Genomic DNA, 12,496 nt, shown 5'->3' on the forward strand with positions numbered 1-12,496 from the left:
AAGCTGAGACTCCCACAGATAGCATCACTTGTAACTCACAAAGGCAAAAACAAGAAGAAAAAACAATGAAAACTAACCATTCCGAAGATTAACCGTAGACGCGTTTCTGGATTATGAGTGATAAATACTCAATTTCCTTCATCAATACGGTATTCCAGCAGTAAATTTGACTATGCTAGCAAACTGTGCAAGCATGAACAAGTAACATTCCACATCGACACAGATCTGAAAACATAACCGAATCCACCTCAGTCAGCCAAAAAGTGTATATATATATATATATATATATATATGCACATGTATTCTTTGTATTGTATATTTTTAAGTTCTAACTGACTTAATGACTCTTAGTGTATTTATTTATTGCAGAAATGATATCTGTCTGTCTAGTTTACTTAAGGCTAGTGGACGAAAAATACTCTGACCTAATTTAGTACATAGCCTTTCTGATTACTACTTCTAAACTTGAGGGTTACTCTTGAAATGAACTGATAATGGATTTTAAAGCCATATATTTCTCCCTACTACCTCTGCTACATTCTCCTCTCAACACAAATGTCTCTTTCCTAAATTATAAGAGTGTCAAAACCATTATATTTTAGCTCGTTTCAAACTCTACTAGTGGCAGCACCTTGAATAAAGCTGCATGGATATGTTTAACCTGGATGAAATCTTAATGCAGCTAAATTAATAGGATGCAAACAGACACTACATAAGATATCCATGCAGCAGAAATATATGTTGACTGGAAGTTTAAAGAGACTATTTATGTATGTATATACAAGGTCTGATCAATAAGTATCTGGACCGTTGCCATAGTAATAAAGCTAAAGCATGCAGAGTGAAGCCACTTGGCACAGATTGATCTTGAACTCTGCTGTGCATGCACACTAGTTTTAGCTTTCTGGCTCATTTCTGCTGTGCCAAGTTTGTTCCAAAATTGTTTTCAGCTGACCAAAAAGACACTCGGGTTTCAGTTGCACAAGATCTCCTTCATTATGTTGAGAAAGATGAAAAGTTTTTGAAAACTTTGCATAGGCCTCTGAGCAGGTATCACTAAGCTTTTGGTAAATTTTGATGCAGATTCTCTGCTTAACTTTCTCTGTCATGATCAATATGATGATCACACGCTACACACCTTCCTTTCAAGCACTGTTGTAAACTGCGGAAGTGAGCTAGAATGTTAAAACTTAGTGCGCATGCACAGCAGAGTTGAAGGTCAATATGTGCCAAGTGGCTTCACTTTGCGTGCTTTGGCTTCATTACTGTGGCAACAGGCCGGAAGCTTATTGATCAGACCATGTATGCATATATATGTATATGTATGAATATATACATGTGTGAAACATGATCTTTGAATGTTGAGCCTCAAGGAGGCAATGACAAGCAACTGAAACCCTTGGCAATATGCTGTGCATGAGAACCTGTCAAGTCATGTGAGACAGTAGTTGTGACCAATGCCAGTGTCACGTAACTGGCCCATTAAAAGCACCCTTCAAATGTTGGGCTATATACTGTGCTTGTGAAGACCTGTCAAGTCAAGTGAAATCATAGTTGTGGCTGACGCCAGTGCTGTCTGACTGGTACCCATGCTGGTGACATGTAATAGTACCATTTGAGTGTTGGGCCTCGTGGAGGCAGTGACAGGTGACCAAGATCTATGCTGATATACTGTGCTTGTGTAGACCTGTCAAGCCAAGGGAGACCATAGTCGTGGCCAATGCCTGTGTCGGGTCAATGACACCCATGTCAGTAGGACATAAAAAACACCCACTACACTCTCAGAGTGGTTGGCATTAGGCAGGGCATCCAACTAGGAATCTTGCCAAATCAGATGGGAACCTGGTGCAGCTCCCCGGCTTACCAGTTTTCAGGCAAATTGGACAACAGACATAAAATGATGATGATGATGTGTAGATACATGTGTGTATGTGTGTGTATTGTAATAGCACGCCTTTGATGCGAGTCAGAGGACATGCTTCTCCAATGCTTAACGCTGTGAATATCACGTAATTTTTCTTTTAGAATTTTCGCATAAACTGGCGTTGTAAATGGGAGATAGTATGGAAACATGTAATTTATAATAAAAAATGTGTTAAAGAATTTTCTTTGTCTTTTCATTGCATTACGTATATATATATATATATATATATATATATAACCCAGCTGCTTGAGAAGGCTCAGCTAGCCAAGTGAGATTGTATCCGTAGCCGATACCAGTGTCGCATAACTGGCCCATTTAAAAGTATCCTTGAATTGTCACTCAATATTCTGTACTTGAGAAGACCTGCTGAGTCAAGTGAAATTGTTGTTGTGGCTGATGCCAGTGCCACCTGACTGGCACCCATGCCGGTAGCATGTAAAAAGCACCATCCAAGAGTGGTTGATGCCAGTGCCACATCAATCACACCATCCTCCAATACTTCCCCACTATCCTACACCACTACCATGCCACATTTGCACATCTCCACATACCCTCACACACACACCCAAGAAACCACATACCACACATACATCCCTATAAGCCAACCTCCCTAATAGATGCCCCATTGCAACTCCTCTCCACAGAACTGCATTCCTGCTCGCAATTTTTGTTCCTTCTTTTCCACCACCTTTCCTCTATTTTTTTCCCATTCTTCCTTTTCTTTCCTTTTTTCTCTGATGAAGGACTAGCACCTGAAACATCAAGACTCTTTCCCTTCCTTTTAAGTATTAAACTATTACAACCACCTTTGTTGAAACTTATCCCTCTTATTTTGTCTTCTTTTTTGCTCATTGTCCAAAATGTATCATACCATTGTAAAGGCAGTCCAAACCATGCTAGCATGGAAGATGGATATAAAGTAATGATGATGATGATGAGATTCGCATATATGCCAAGTGACACATGCCTGTGTGTGTATGTGTGTGTGCGTGTGTGTGTGTGTATTTAACTTTAAACTAGCACTCCATGAGTTGTGACAATGAGTGTTCTAGTTGATCTGATCAACAGAACAACCTATTCACGAATTAATGTGCAACTGGCTGAGCACCCCACAGACATGAATACCTTAAATGTAGTTCTCTGGGAGATTCAGCATGACACAAAATGTGGCAAGGCTGGCCTTTTAAAATACAAATACTGCTCATTTTTGCCAGCTGAGTGGACTGGAGCAAAGTGAAATAAAGTGTCCTGTTCAAGGATACAACACACTACCAAGAATTAGGTTCACGACCTTATGACTGAGTCAAATACCCCTAACCACTAAGCCACACACCCTCATATATGTGTGTGTATGTCTACATATATATGTCTATTGAAAGATATGTCTAGTGTGCTTCACTGGATGTGCAATGTCAGTGTGCATGCATGACAGAGCATAAATGTCTTGAGAAAATAACTGGGATTAAGAGGCATCAGATGTGGTGTGAGCAAGAGAGACGACTGCACTGGTATGGTCATATGATGTGTATGAATGAGGACTCTTGTGTAAGGAAGTACCAATCTCTAATTGTGGAGGGAACCTGTGGAAGATACAGACCCAGGAAGACATGGAACGAGGTAGTGAAGCATGATATTCGAATGTTGGGCATAATGGAGATGATGACAAGTGACCAAGAGCTTTGGTGATATGCTGTACCTGAGGAGAAGACTCGTAGTTGTGGCCGTTGCCAGTGTCATGTGAAATCATAATCATGTGAAATCGTAATCATGGCTGTTGCTGGTAGCATGATCTTCAAACGTCAGGCCTAATGGAAGCAATGTCGAGTGACTGAGACCTTTCACCATATGCTGTGCTCGAGAAGACTTGTCAAGCCAAGTGAAATCATAGTTGTGGCTATTGTCAGTGTCATGTAAATAGCACCTGTGAAATTGTTGCTAGAATCATGAAATGGCACCCATGCCAGTGGCACATAAAAAGCACCCATTACACTCTTGGAGAAGTTGACGTAAGGAAGGGAATCCAGCCATAGAAACCATGCCAAATCAGACTGAAACCTGGTGCAGCCTTCTGACTTATCAGTTCCAATCAAACCGTCTAACCCATGCCAGTGTGGAAAGCAGACATTAAATGAAGATGATGATGATGATAATATTTAACATAATTTTAACATATTTCATTACACCTAGACAGGCAAGTGGATCTTCTCCCAAAGTACTGACACCAGTCAGAATCTGACTTCAGCACTTCCAAAGCCACCATCTGCAGATTCCATTTACTTTGAGTGGGAGGCACATTTTTATACAATTGCCTATCTCCATACACATCACATGCGGTCTTCTTTCTTGCTGCATACAACACTTGATCCCTCTTATTTCAATTTTTTTTTCTCTCAGTTCATTTGTGTCCTGACATTCATGCACACTAGTATATATATATATATTGGAGCCTGGTGTTGCCATCCAGTTTCACCAGTCTTCAGTCAAATCGTCCAATCGTCCAACCCATGGAAAGCGGACGTTAAATGATGATGATGATGATGATGTATATTTTTAGATCCTGTCAAACTCTCCAACCCATGGCAGCATGGAAAATGGACATTAAATGATAGTGATGTGTGTGTGTGTGTGTGTGTGTAGATAGACAGATACACAGATATCATTTAACACCTAGGTTCCATGTTGGAAGGGTAAGATGGTCTGACAGGATCTGCTCCAATGTCTATTTTGGAATGGTTTCCTGTGGCTGAATGTTATTCCTAATGGCAATCACTTAATAGCATATACTGAATACGTTTTTGTGGCACCAGCACTAGTGAGGTTACCATGCAGCTTGCAAAAACATCACCTTCAACTGAATATGGCTACAATTAAGGAGGTAAGAGAGAGTAGGTGACAACTGTAGAGATTGAGAGGGTTTAGAGGTGGCTGTTGTGGATGGTGGATAAGAGGTAGGGAGTGAACAGAGATACATATGATTTTGGTGGATGGGAGTTGGAGGAAAGTAGGAAATGACTGACTGTATAGGAAAAGAGTGTGTGTATATGTTTTTGTATTTGTTTCTCACCACTTGACAACTAATTTTGGTTTGTTTACATCCATGTAACTTAGTGATCCATTGAAAAGAGACTGAGAGAATAAGTACCAAGTTTATATTAATTACCGGGTTCAATATAATCTACTAAAACCCTTCAAGGTAGTGCTCCAGCATGGCTGTAGTTTAATGACTGAAACATGTAAAAGAATAAAAGATAAACATACCTATATAGGTTTTATCTCAAGCATACAACAGCTAATTCCTCGTTGTCAATTTTCTCTCTCAGCTTGCTTCTGTGTTGTCATTCATACTTGCTGGTATTATACCTCCAGTTGTCAGGGGCTGCTCAGCTTAATGGTACAAAGCACTCAGCTGGTATCTATCTGAAAGATACAGAGTTCAATTTTTTGTAGCCACCTGCTGGCAACATTTAAAAAATAAGGTGGCAAGCTGGCAGCATTGTTAGCACACTGGGCAAGATGCTCAGCAGCATTTCATCCATCTTTACATTCTGAGTTCAAATTCCACTGAGGTCAGCTTAGCTTTTCATCCTTTCAGGGTTGATAAAATACATACCAGTTGAGATTTGGTGTTGATGTAATTGACTTACCCTATACCCCAAAATTGCTGGACTTGTGCTAAAATCTAAAACTGATATTATACCTCCAGTGGAGAATGTTTGCTTTATATGTCTTATATCATCATCATCATCATTGTCATCTTTATCATGCAATCTAAGTGAAAGAAGCCTATGGAAGACCAAGACTGAGAAAGATATTAGATGAAGTGTTGACCTTAGGACTCTGAACCACATGAAGTTGATGACAAGGAACTGTAACAGGTGGCAAGTTACCCATCAAACCCATGCCTGGAAAGGAAAATGGATGATGATATTGCACCATTTTACCAACCCATATATAACATGAGGGTAGCATTGCATCTTCTCCTACTCAACCCTTCATCCTTCTCCCTCATCCTGCTTCTTCATCACCCTTATCGCCCTGACCCTCTCTCACTAATTCCTTGATAAATACTTTTCCCTTCTCCTTTGCACTACTCACTTCCATCTTTCCTTTACATACCATTCTACTCATCTTTGTATAATGAGGACTAGCATTAGACCCCTCCAACTTCCCTACTGTTTTACCTCTAACCCTTTCTTACCCTGATGCTACTTTTGCCTCCATGCTATTACCCCTTCCCCTAACAGTGTTTCTACCCTCTCTCAATAACTCCATTGAGAACTGTCTTGGATCCTAATGACTTGTCCAGCCCAAAATGAAGCCAATATGCTTTGCTGGATGTGCAATGTCAGTGTGCATGAGCAACAGAGTGTAAGTGCCCTCAGAGAAAAGTGGGGCGTAAGAGGCATTAGATTTGGTGTGCAAGAGAGACGACTGCATTGATTTGGTCATGTGATGTGTATGGACGAGAACAGCTGTGTAAAAGAAGTGCCAATCTCTAACTGTGGAGAGAACCTATGCGAGAGGTAGACCCAGAAAGACATGGAATGAGGTGGTGAAGCATGATCTTTGAATATTGGGTCTTGTGGAGGTGATGACTAGTGACTGAGACCTTTGGCAATATGCTGTGCTTGAGAACACTTGTCAAGCCAAGTGAAATCATAGTAGTGGCTGTTGCTGGTGTCATGTAAATGACACCCATCAAATCATAATTGTAGCTGTTGCCAGTAGCATGATCTTCGAATGTTAGGCTTCACAGAGGTGCGGGACAAAGTGGTAAAGCATGATCTTTGAATATTGGGCCTCACAGAGGTGATGACAAGTGACTGAGACCTTTGGTGATATGCTGTGCTTGAGAAGACTCATCAAGCCAAATGAAACTGTAGACATGGCCATTGCCAGTGTCATGTAAATGGCACCCGTGAAATCATAGTCATGGCTGTTGCCAATGACATGTAAATAGCACTTGTGTCAGTGGCACGTAAAAAGCACCCATTACATTCTTGGAGTAGTTGCCATTAGGAAGATGATCCAGCTGTAGAAACCATGTCAAAATCAGACTGGAACCTGGTGCAGGTCTCTGGTCTACCAGTTCCAGTCAAATCATCTGACCCATGCCAGCATGGAAAATAGATGTTAAATGATGATGATGATGATGATGATGATAATGAAGGCAAACTTACCAGTGCTGGTACTACAAAAAAAACACCCAGTACTCTTGAAATAATTGGTAATCAGTTAAAGCGGCAACAACACAAGACTTGAGAGTATTCTTTTATTGACGGCAAGTCATCTGTAGTGCTGGTGCCACAAACAAATTCACCCAGTACACTCTGTAATGTAACTAGTGTTAGGTAGGATATTCAGCCATAGAAACCATGCTAAAACTAAGATATCGAAGGAAGACATGATCTTCCAGCCTATTGAATTCTATCAAATTGTCATGCCCATTGCATTGTTTAATGTCTTCCATGCCAGCAAAAGGTAGATGGTTTGATAGGAGGCGACAAGTCAGAGGACTGTGTTGAACTCCATTGTCTGCTTTGGCATGGTTTTCACAGCTTGATGCCCTTCCTAATGCCAAATCTGAAATGACATTTTATTGTTTTTAGAGAAGGTTATAATGGCTTGATCTATTCTGTCTGAAATGAAAACTGAAGTGATCATGGCTAGAATGCATTTACTTATACATTTACTCAATCAGGGTTGACCTATGGCAAAACAACAGCAACAAGTATCTCTGGATTCCTGGTTATTGTGGTCATTTTGGCCTCTTGCATCTTTTCTTTTATCTTTTACTTGTTTCAGTCACTCATGCTGGGGCACCACCTTGAATTTTTAGTTGAATGAATTGACCCCAGTTCTTCTACCTTTAAGCCAGGTACTTATTCTATCAATTTCTTTTGCTGAACTAAGTTACAGTATGGTTGTCAAGTGGGTAGCTCTTTTGTAACACCAGCACTGGCAAGTTTGCCTTCATTGGGGGAGAAACACAAAGACACATACATATACAGGTGCTGGTGTGGCTGTGTGGTAAAAAGCTTGCTTCCCAACCACATGGTTCTGAGTTAAGTCTTTTTGCATGGTGTCTTGGGCAAGCACCTTCTACTATAGCCTCAGGTCGACCAAAGCCTTGCAAGTGGATTTGGTAGACAGAAACTGAAAGAAGCCTGTCGTATGTGTGTGTCCTTGTGTCTGTGTTTTTCCCCCAACCCACCGCTTGATGACTGATGTTGGTGTGATTACACCCCTGTAACTTAGCAGTTCAGCAAAAGAAATCAATAGAATAATGTACTCAGCTTAAAAAGATAAGTCCTGGGTTCCATTTGTTTGGCTAAAACCTTTCAAGGCAGTACTCCAGCATGGCCACAGTCAAATGATTGAAACAAGTAAAAGAATATATACATATACATATATTTATATATATATATATATATATTTATATATATATACACAAAATGGGACAAGAACACAAAACATCCGGACAGTTAGGTGATACAAAAATGGGACAACAAAACATCCAGATAGACAATACAAAGAAAACAAGGACGGGTCATTCGAAGTTTTCTTTCCTCAGTTGAGTTCCAGATTATCTTTGCAATTTCGGCTGGTTGTACTCAAGATTGCTCCAATCTGGCCATCCCCAAGGAAAAACTAAGCTAAGAGCATTAGATTCCTTGGAAGAAAGCAGCAAATGTATACAAAAACAAGGACGGAAAAAAACTGACAATGTTACATAAATACAATAAAAATAACAACAGGACGTAACAAGAGGTGTCTGTCGACTAAGGATGAATAAAATTAAGCTGGCGTGTGTGGAAATAAAGCCTTACAGCAGGGATACAAGATTTCACAAGTACAGGGAGGAATATCGATATTGCACGGACAACGGCCGGCCAAGAAAGAAAGATTAGGCTTGGCCGAATGCTGGTCCCTTTGGAAGAGAGGAGAGACAGGTAGAGGCAAAGGGACAAAAGAATTAAGGAGGGACGAGAAAAAATGGCAGGGACACAGTGAAGTGAAAAGTGAAGGGAAAGTGAGCACTGAAAGAAGCCTATCGTGTATATATATATATCATCATCATCATATATACATACACGATGGACTTCTTTCAGTTTCCATCTATCAAATGCACTTATAAGGCCTTTGTTGGCCCAAGGCTACAGTAGTAGACACTACTATAGCCCAAAGTGCCATGCAGTGGGACTGAGCTCAGAATCATTTGGTCAGGAAGCAAGCTTCTTACTACATAGCCACGCTTGCATAGTTAATACTTTGAATTCATATCAAAATTTAAAACAAAAGAGTCACATGTGCAGGCATAACTGTCTGGTTAAGAAACTTGCTTTGCAAGCATGTGATTTTAGTTATGTCCTACTCCATGGCACCTTGAGCAAGTGTCTTATTAAAGGTCCTTGGATGACCAAATTGTGAGTAAATTTGGTACATGGAAACTTTGTGGAAGTGCATTGTGTGTGTGTGTTTATATATATATTTATATATATTGCCATAATAGTTCTGTAGCCACTACACATTCTTTATTTTCTCTCCTTGTTCCTTTCTGTGGAAGAGCATAGGCTTGAAACATTAAAGACTTTTTCACTTCCCAAGCATTAAACTAATACATCTGTTTGTTGTCTACACCACCTGTCTTCGTCTTTTTTGTTTTTTGTGACTCCTCCCCCCACATATATATATATATATATATATATCATCATCATCATCATTGTCGTTTAACGTCCGCTTTCCATGCTAGCATGGGTTGGACGATTTGACTGAGGACTGGTGTGTGTGTGTCTTTTTCAAATGTGGTTTGTCCTACTGTCACTTGACAACCGATGTTGGTTTTATTTATGTCACATAACTTAGCAATTCAGCAAAAAAGTCCGATAGAATCAGTATTAGACTTTTTAAAAAAACTACTACTGATGTCAACTAAAATCCTCAAAACAAAACAATGCCCCAGCATGGCTGTAATCCAATGAATGAAACAAGTAAAAGGCAACAGAGAAAGACTGAAAAAAAATGAAATCACAAATAGTCACAAAAAAATTTAAAGAAGTGATTGATTCAGAAATTTTTTTTGGTGATGATGGTGGGTTTTAACTATCATTTAAGACATTAGATAAAACATGATTTTTTTCCCTTATACCATTATGTAGTATTGACATTGTGTACAACTCATATATTCATCATCATCATCATCATTGTCGTTTAACATCCGCTTTCCATCCTAACATGGGTTGGACGATTTGACTGAGGACTGGTGAACCAGATGGCTACACCAGGCTCCAATCTGATTTGGCAGAGTTTCTACAGCTGGATGCCCTTCCTAATGCCAACCACTCCGAGAGTGTAGTGGGTGATCAGTTAATAAATGGCTTAGAATAACATGTTTAATTAACTGTTATGTTATTTAAATGAAATATGATAAAAAAAATTTTCTTATGAGCTTTTTTTCTTCACTGAAATGGTTATACTTTATCTTTGCTAAAATTATATCTGTTTATTTCCTGCCTACATAGGTGCAGGCATAGCTGTGTGACAAGAAGCTTTTTTCCTAACCATATGGTTCTGGGTTCAGTTCCACTTGTACAAGTGTCTTCTACTGTAACTCCGTGGATTTGGTAGATGTAAACTAAAAGAAGTTGATCTTATATATGTATATATTATCATCATCATTTAATGCTTGGTTTCCATGCTGGCATGGGTTGGATGGTTTGACAAGAGCTTTCAACCCAGAGATCTGAACTAGGCTCCAGTTATCTGTTTTGGCAAGACTTCTACAGCTGGATGCCCTTCCTCTTGCCAACCACTTTACAGAGTGTACTGGGTGCTTTTACATGACACCAGCACAAGTGCTTTTTTACCTAGAGTATGATAGAGGAACAAAGATAGCTATCTTGTTACAGAGGAGATATTTAGTTACCCTAGTAGGACAAAGAAGGAGAGAATGTGGACGAGAGTTAGAGAAAAAGACAGAGAGACAGTCAGAGTAAGAGAGAAATGGCCTACTTGCAGGGAAGTGGGAGGAGTTTAATAGAGTGTGAGGAGGTCTGCTTTAGCATGATTTTTACAACTGGATGCCCTTCCTAGTGCAAACCACTTTACAGAGTGTACTGGCTGCTTTTTGCATAGCACCAGCACCAGTGAGGTTACCAACTAACTTGCAAGACAAAGATCCTGTGATGGGGGTCGTGGTGGGTATTGAAGGAGGTGGCTTTGTTCCAGGTGATAAGAGATTTAGAGTATGACAGAGGGATAGAAATGTGTGTTTTGTTGTAGAGGAGTTACATGGATACATGGTTACATGTAGGGAGAGAGAGAAAGCGAGAGTGAGAGAGAGAGAGAGAGGTGATGGCAAAGTGCCAGGATATACTCTCAAAATGGGATGGTACAGGATTGCCCAGGGTGCATGAGTAGAGAGTTCACATGAATGCAGGTAGGAGAGGGAAGATAGGATTGGGCTGCAGGAGTGGGGAGGGGGAGATATAGTTTAGTTTATTGGAGTAGGAGGTGTGAAAAATTTTAAGTTACATATAGGTGGAACACACAGTGCTTCCAGAACTCAGTTTTGCTGAGGCACATGGGTTTTCTCACAGTCCATTGCTACCTTCTCAATGAAGCTCAGCATCTTGAGATCAGCCCTCACTACTTCATCTCATGTCTTCTTGGGTCTCTCTCTTCCACGAGTGCCATCCACTTTCAGCAGTTGGCCTTCAAACAGCTGTCTTCATCCATACATATATGTGTAAACCAACATAGTCTTCTCTCTTACGTATTGCATCTGATTCCTCTTATGCCCAACTTTTCTTCTCAGCATGTTCACACTTTGTCGTACATGCATGCTAATGTTGCATATCCACTGAAGCATACTAGCTTCCTTCCTCTGGAGTCTATGCATGCCATCTGCATTCAGGGCCCACATCTCACTACCATGGAGTACAGCCGTTCATACTCAAGAATCATACAACCTACCTTCCAGTCCTTTTGTTGCCAACAGAAGTAATAGATCTCTGGACTTCCTCCATCATATTTTTACTCTCTCTCTCTCTCTCTCTCTCTCTCTCTCTCTCTCTCTCTCTCTCTCTCTCTCTCTCTCTCTCTCTGCTGGCAATGATCTCACTCGAATGTCTTTTCATGTGCCAGGAAGGCGACGTTGGTAACGATCAGGCTTAAATGGTGCTATTTACATGCTACCGGCACAGAAGCCAGACAGCTGGTGCTCTGGCAACGATCACGCTTGAACGGTGCTCATAGTGCTCCACATGTACAGGTGTCATCACGATTTCGCTTTTGCTTGCCCCAACAGATCTTCGCAAGCTGAGTTTAGTGTTCAATGAAAGAGACGTTGGCATGGGTGCCAGTCTACAAATTTAGTTTGATTTCGATTTCACTTGCCTCAATAGGTCTTCGCAAGTGGAATTTAGTGTCCAATGAAGGAACGTTACGTGTAAGTGAGCTGGCTACATCCCTTGCAGAGGCCTTGGATTTTGGTCTCACTTGGCTTGCCGGGTCTTCTCACACAGCTTTGGTTGGCCTGAAGATATAGTGGAAGACGCCCAAGGTGCCATG

General features: G+C 40.5%; 2 protein-coding genes across 2 annotated transcripts in view; one reads left to right on the forward strand and one right to left on the reverse strand.

Annotated features, from left to right (window-relative positions):
- Nucleotides 1-197, reverse strand: part of LOC106868885 (uncharacterized) — a 39,548-nt gene extending 39,351 nt beyond the window's left edge. The window contains exon 1 of the mRNA XM_052973589.1: nucleotides 78-197. Within this exon, the coding sequence (XP_052829549.1) occupies nucleotides 78-80 (3 nt within the window). The 5' untranslated portion in view covers nucleotides 81-197. The remainder of the gene's footprint in view (nucleotides 1-77) is intronic.
- LOC106868888 (endonuclease V) overlaps nucleotides 1-12,496 on the forward strand; it is a 48,715-nt gene that overhangs the window by 9,133 nt on the left and 27,086 nt on the right. The gene's annotated exons all lie outside the window — the stretch shown is intronic.

Source organism: Octopus bimaculoides, chromosome 16, assembly GCF_001194135.2.
Source record: "Octopus bimaculoides isolate UCB-OBI-ISO-001 chromosome 16, ASM119413v2, whole genome shotgun sequence".
NCBI lineage: Eukaryota > Metazoa > Mollusca > Cephalopoda > Octopoda > Octopodidae > Octopus > Octopus bimaculoides.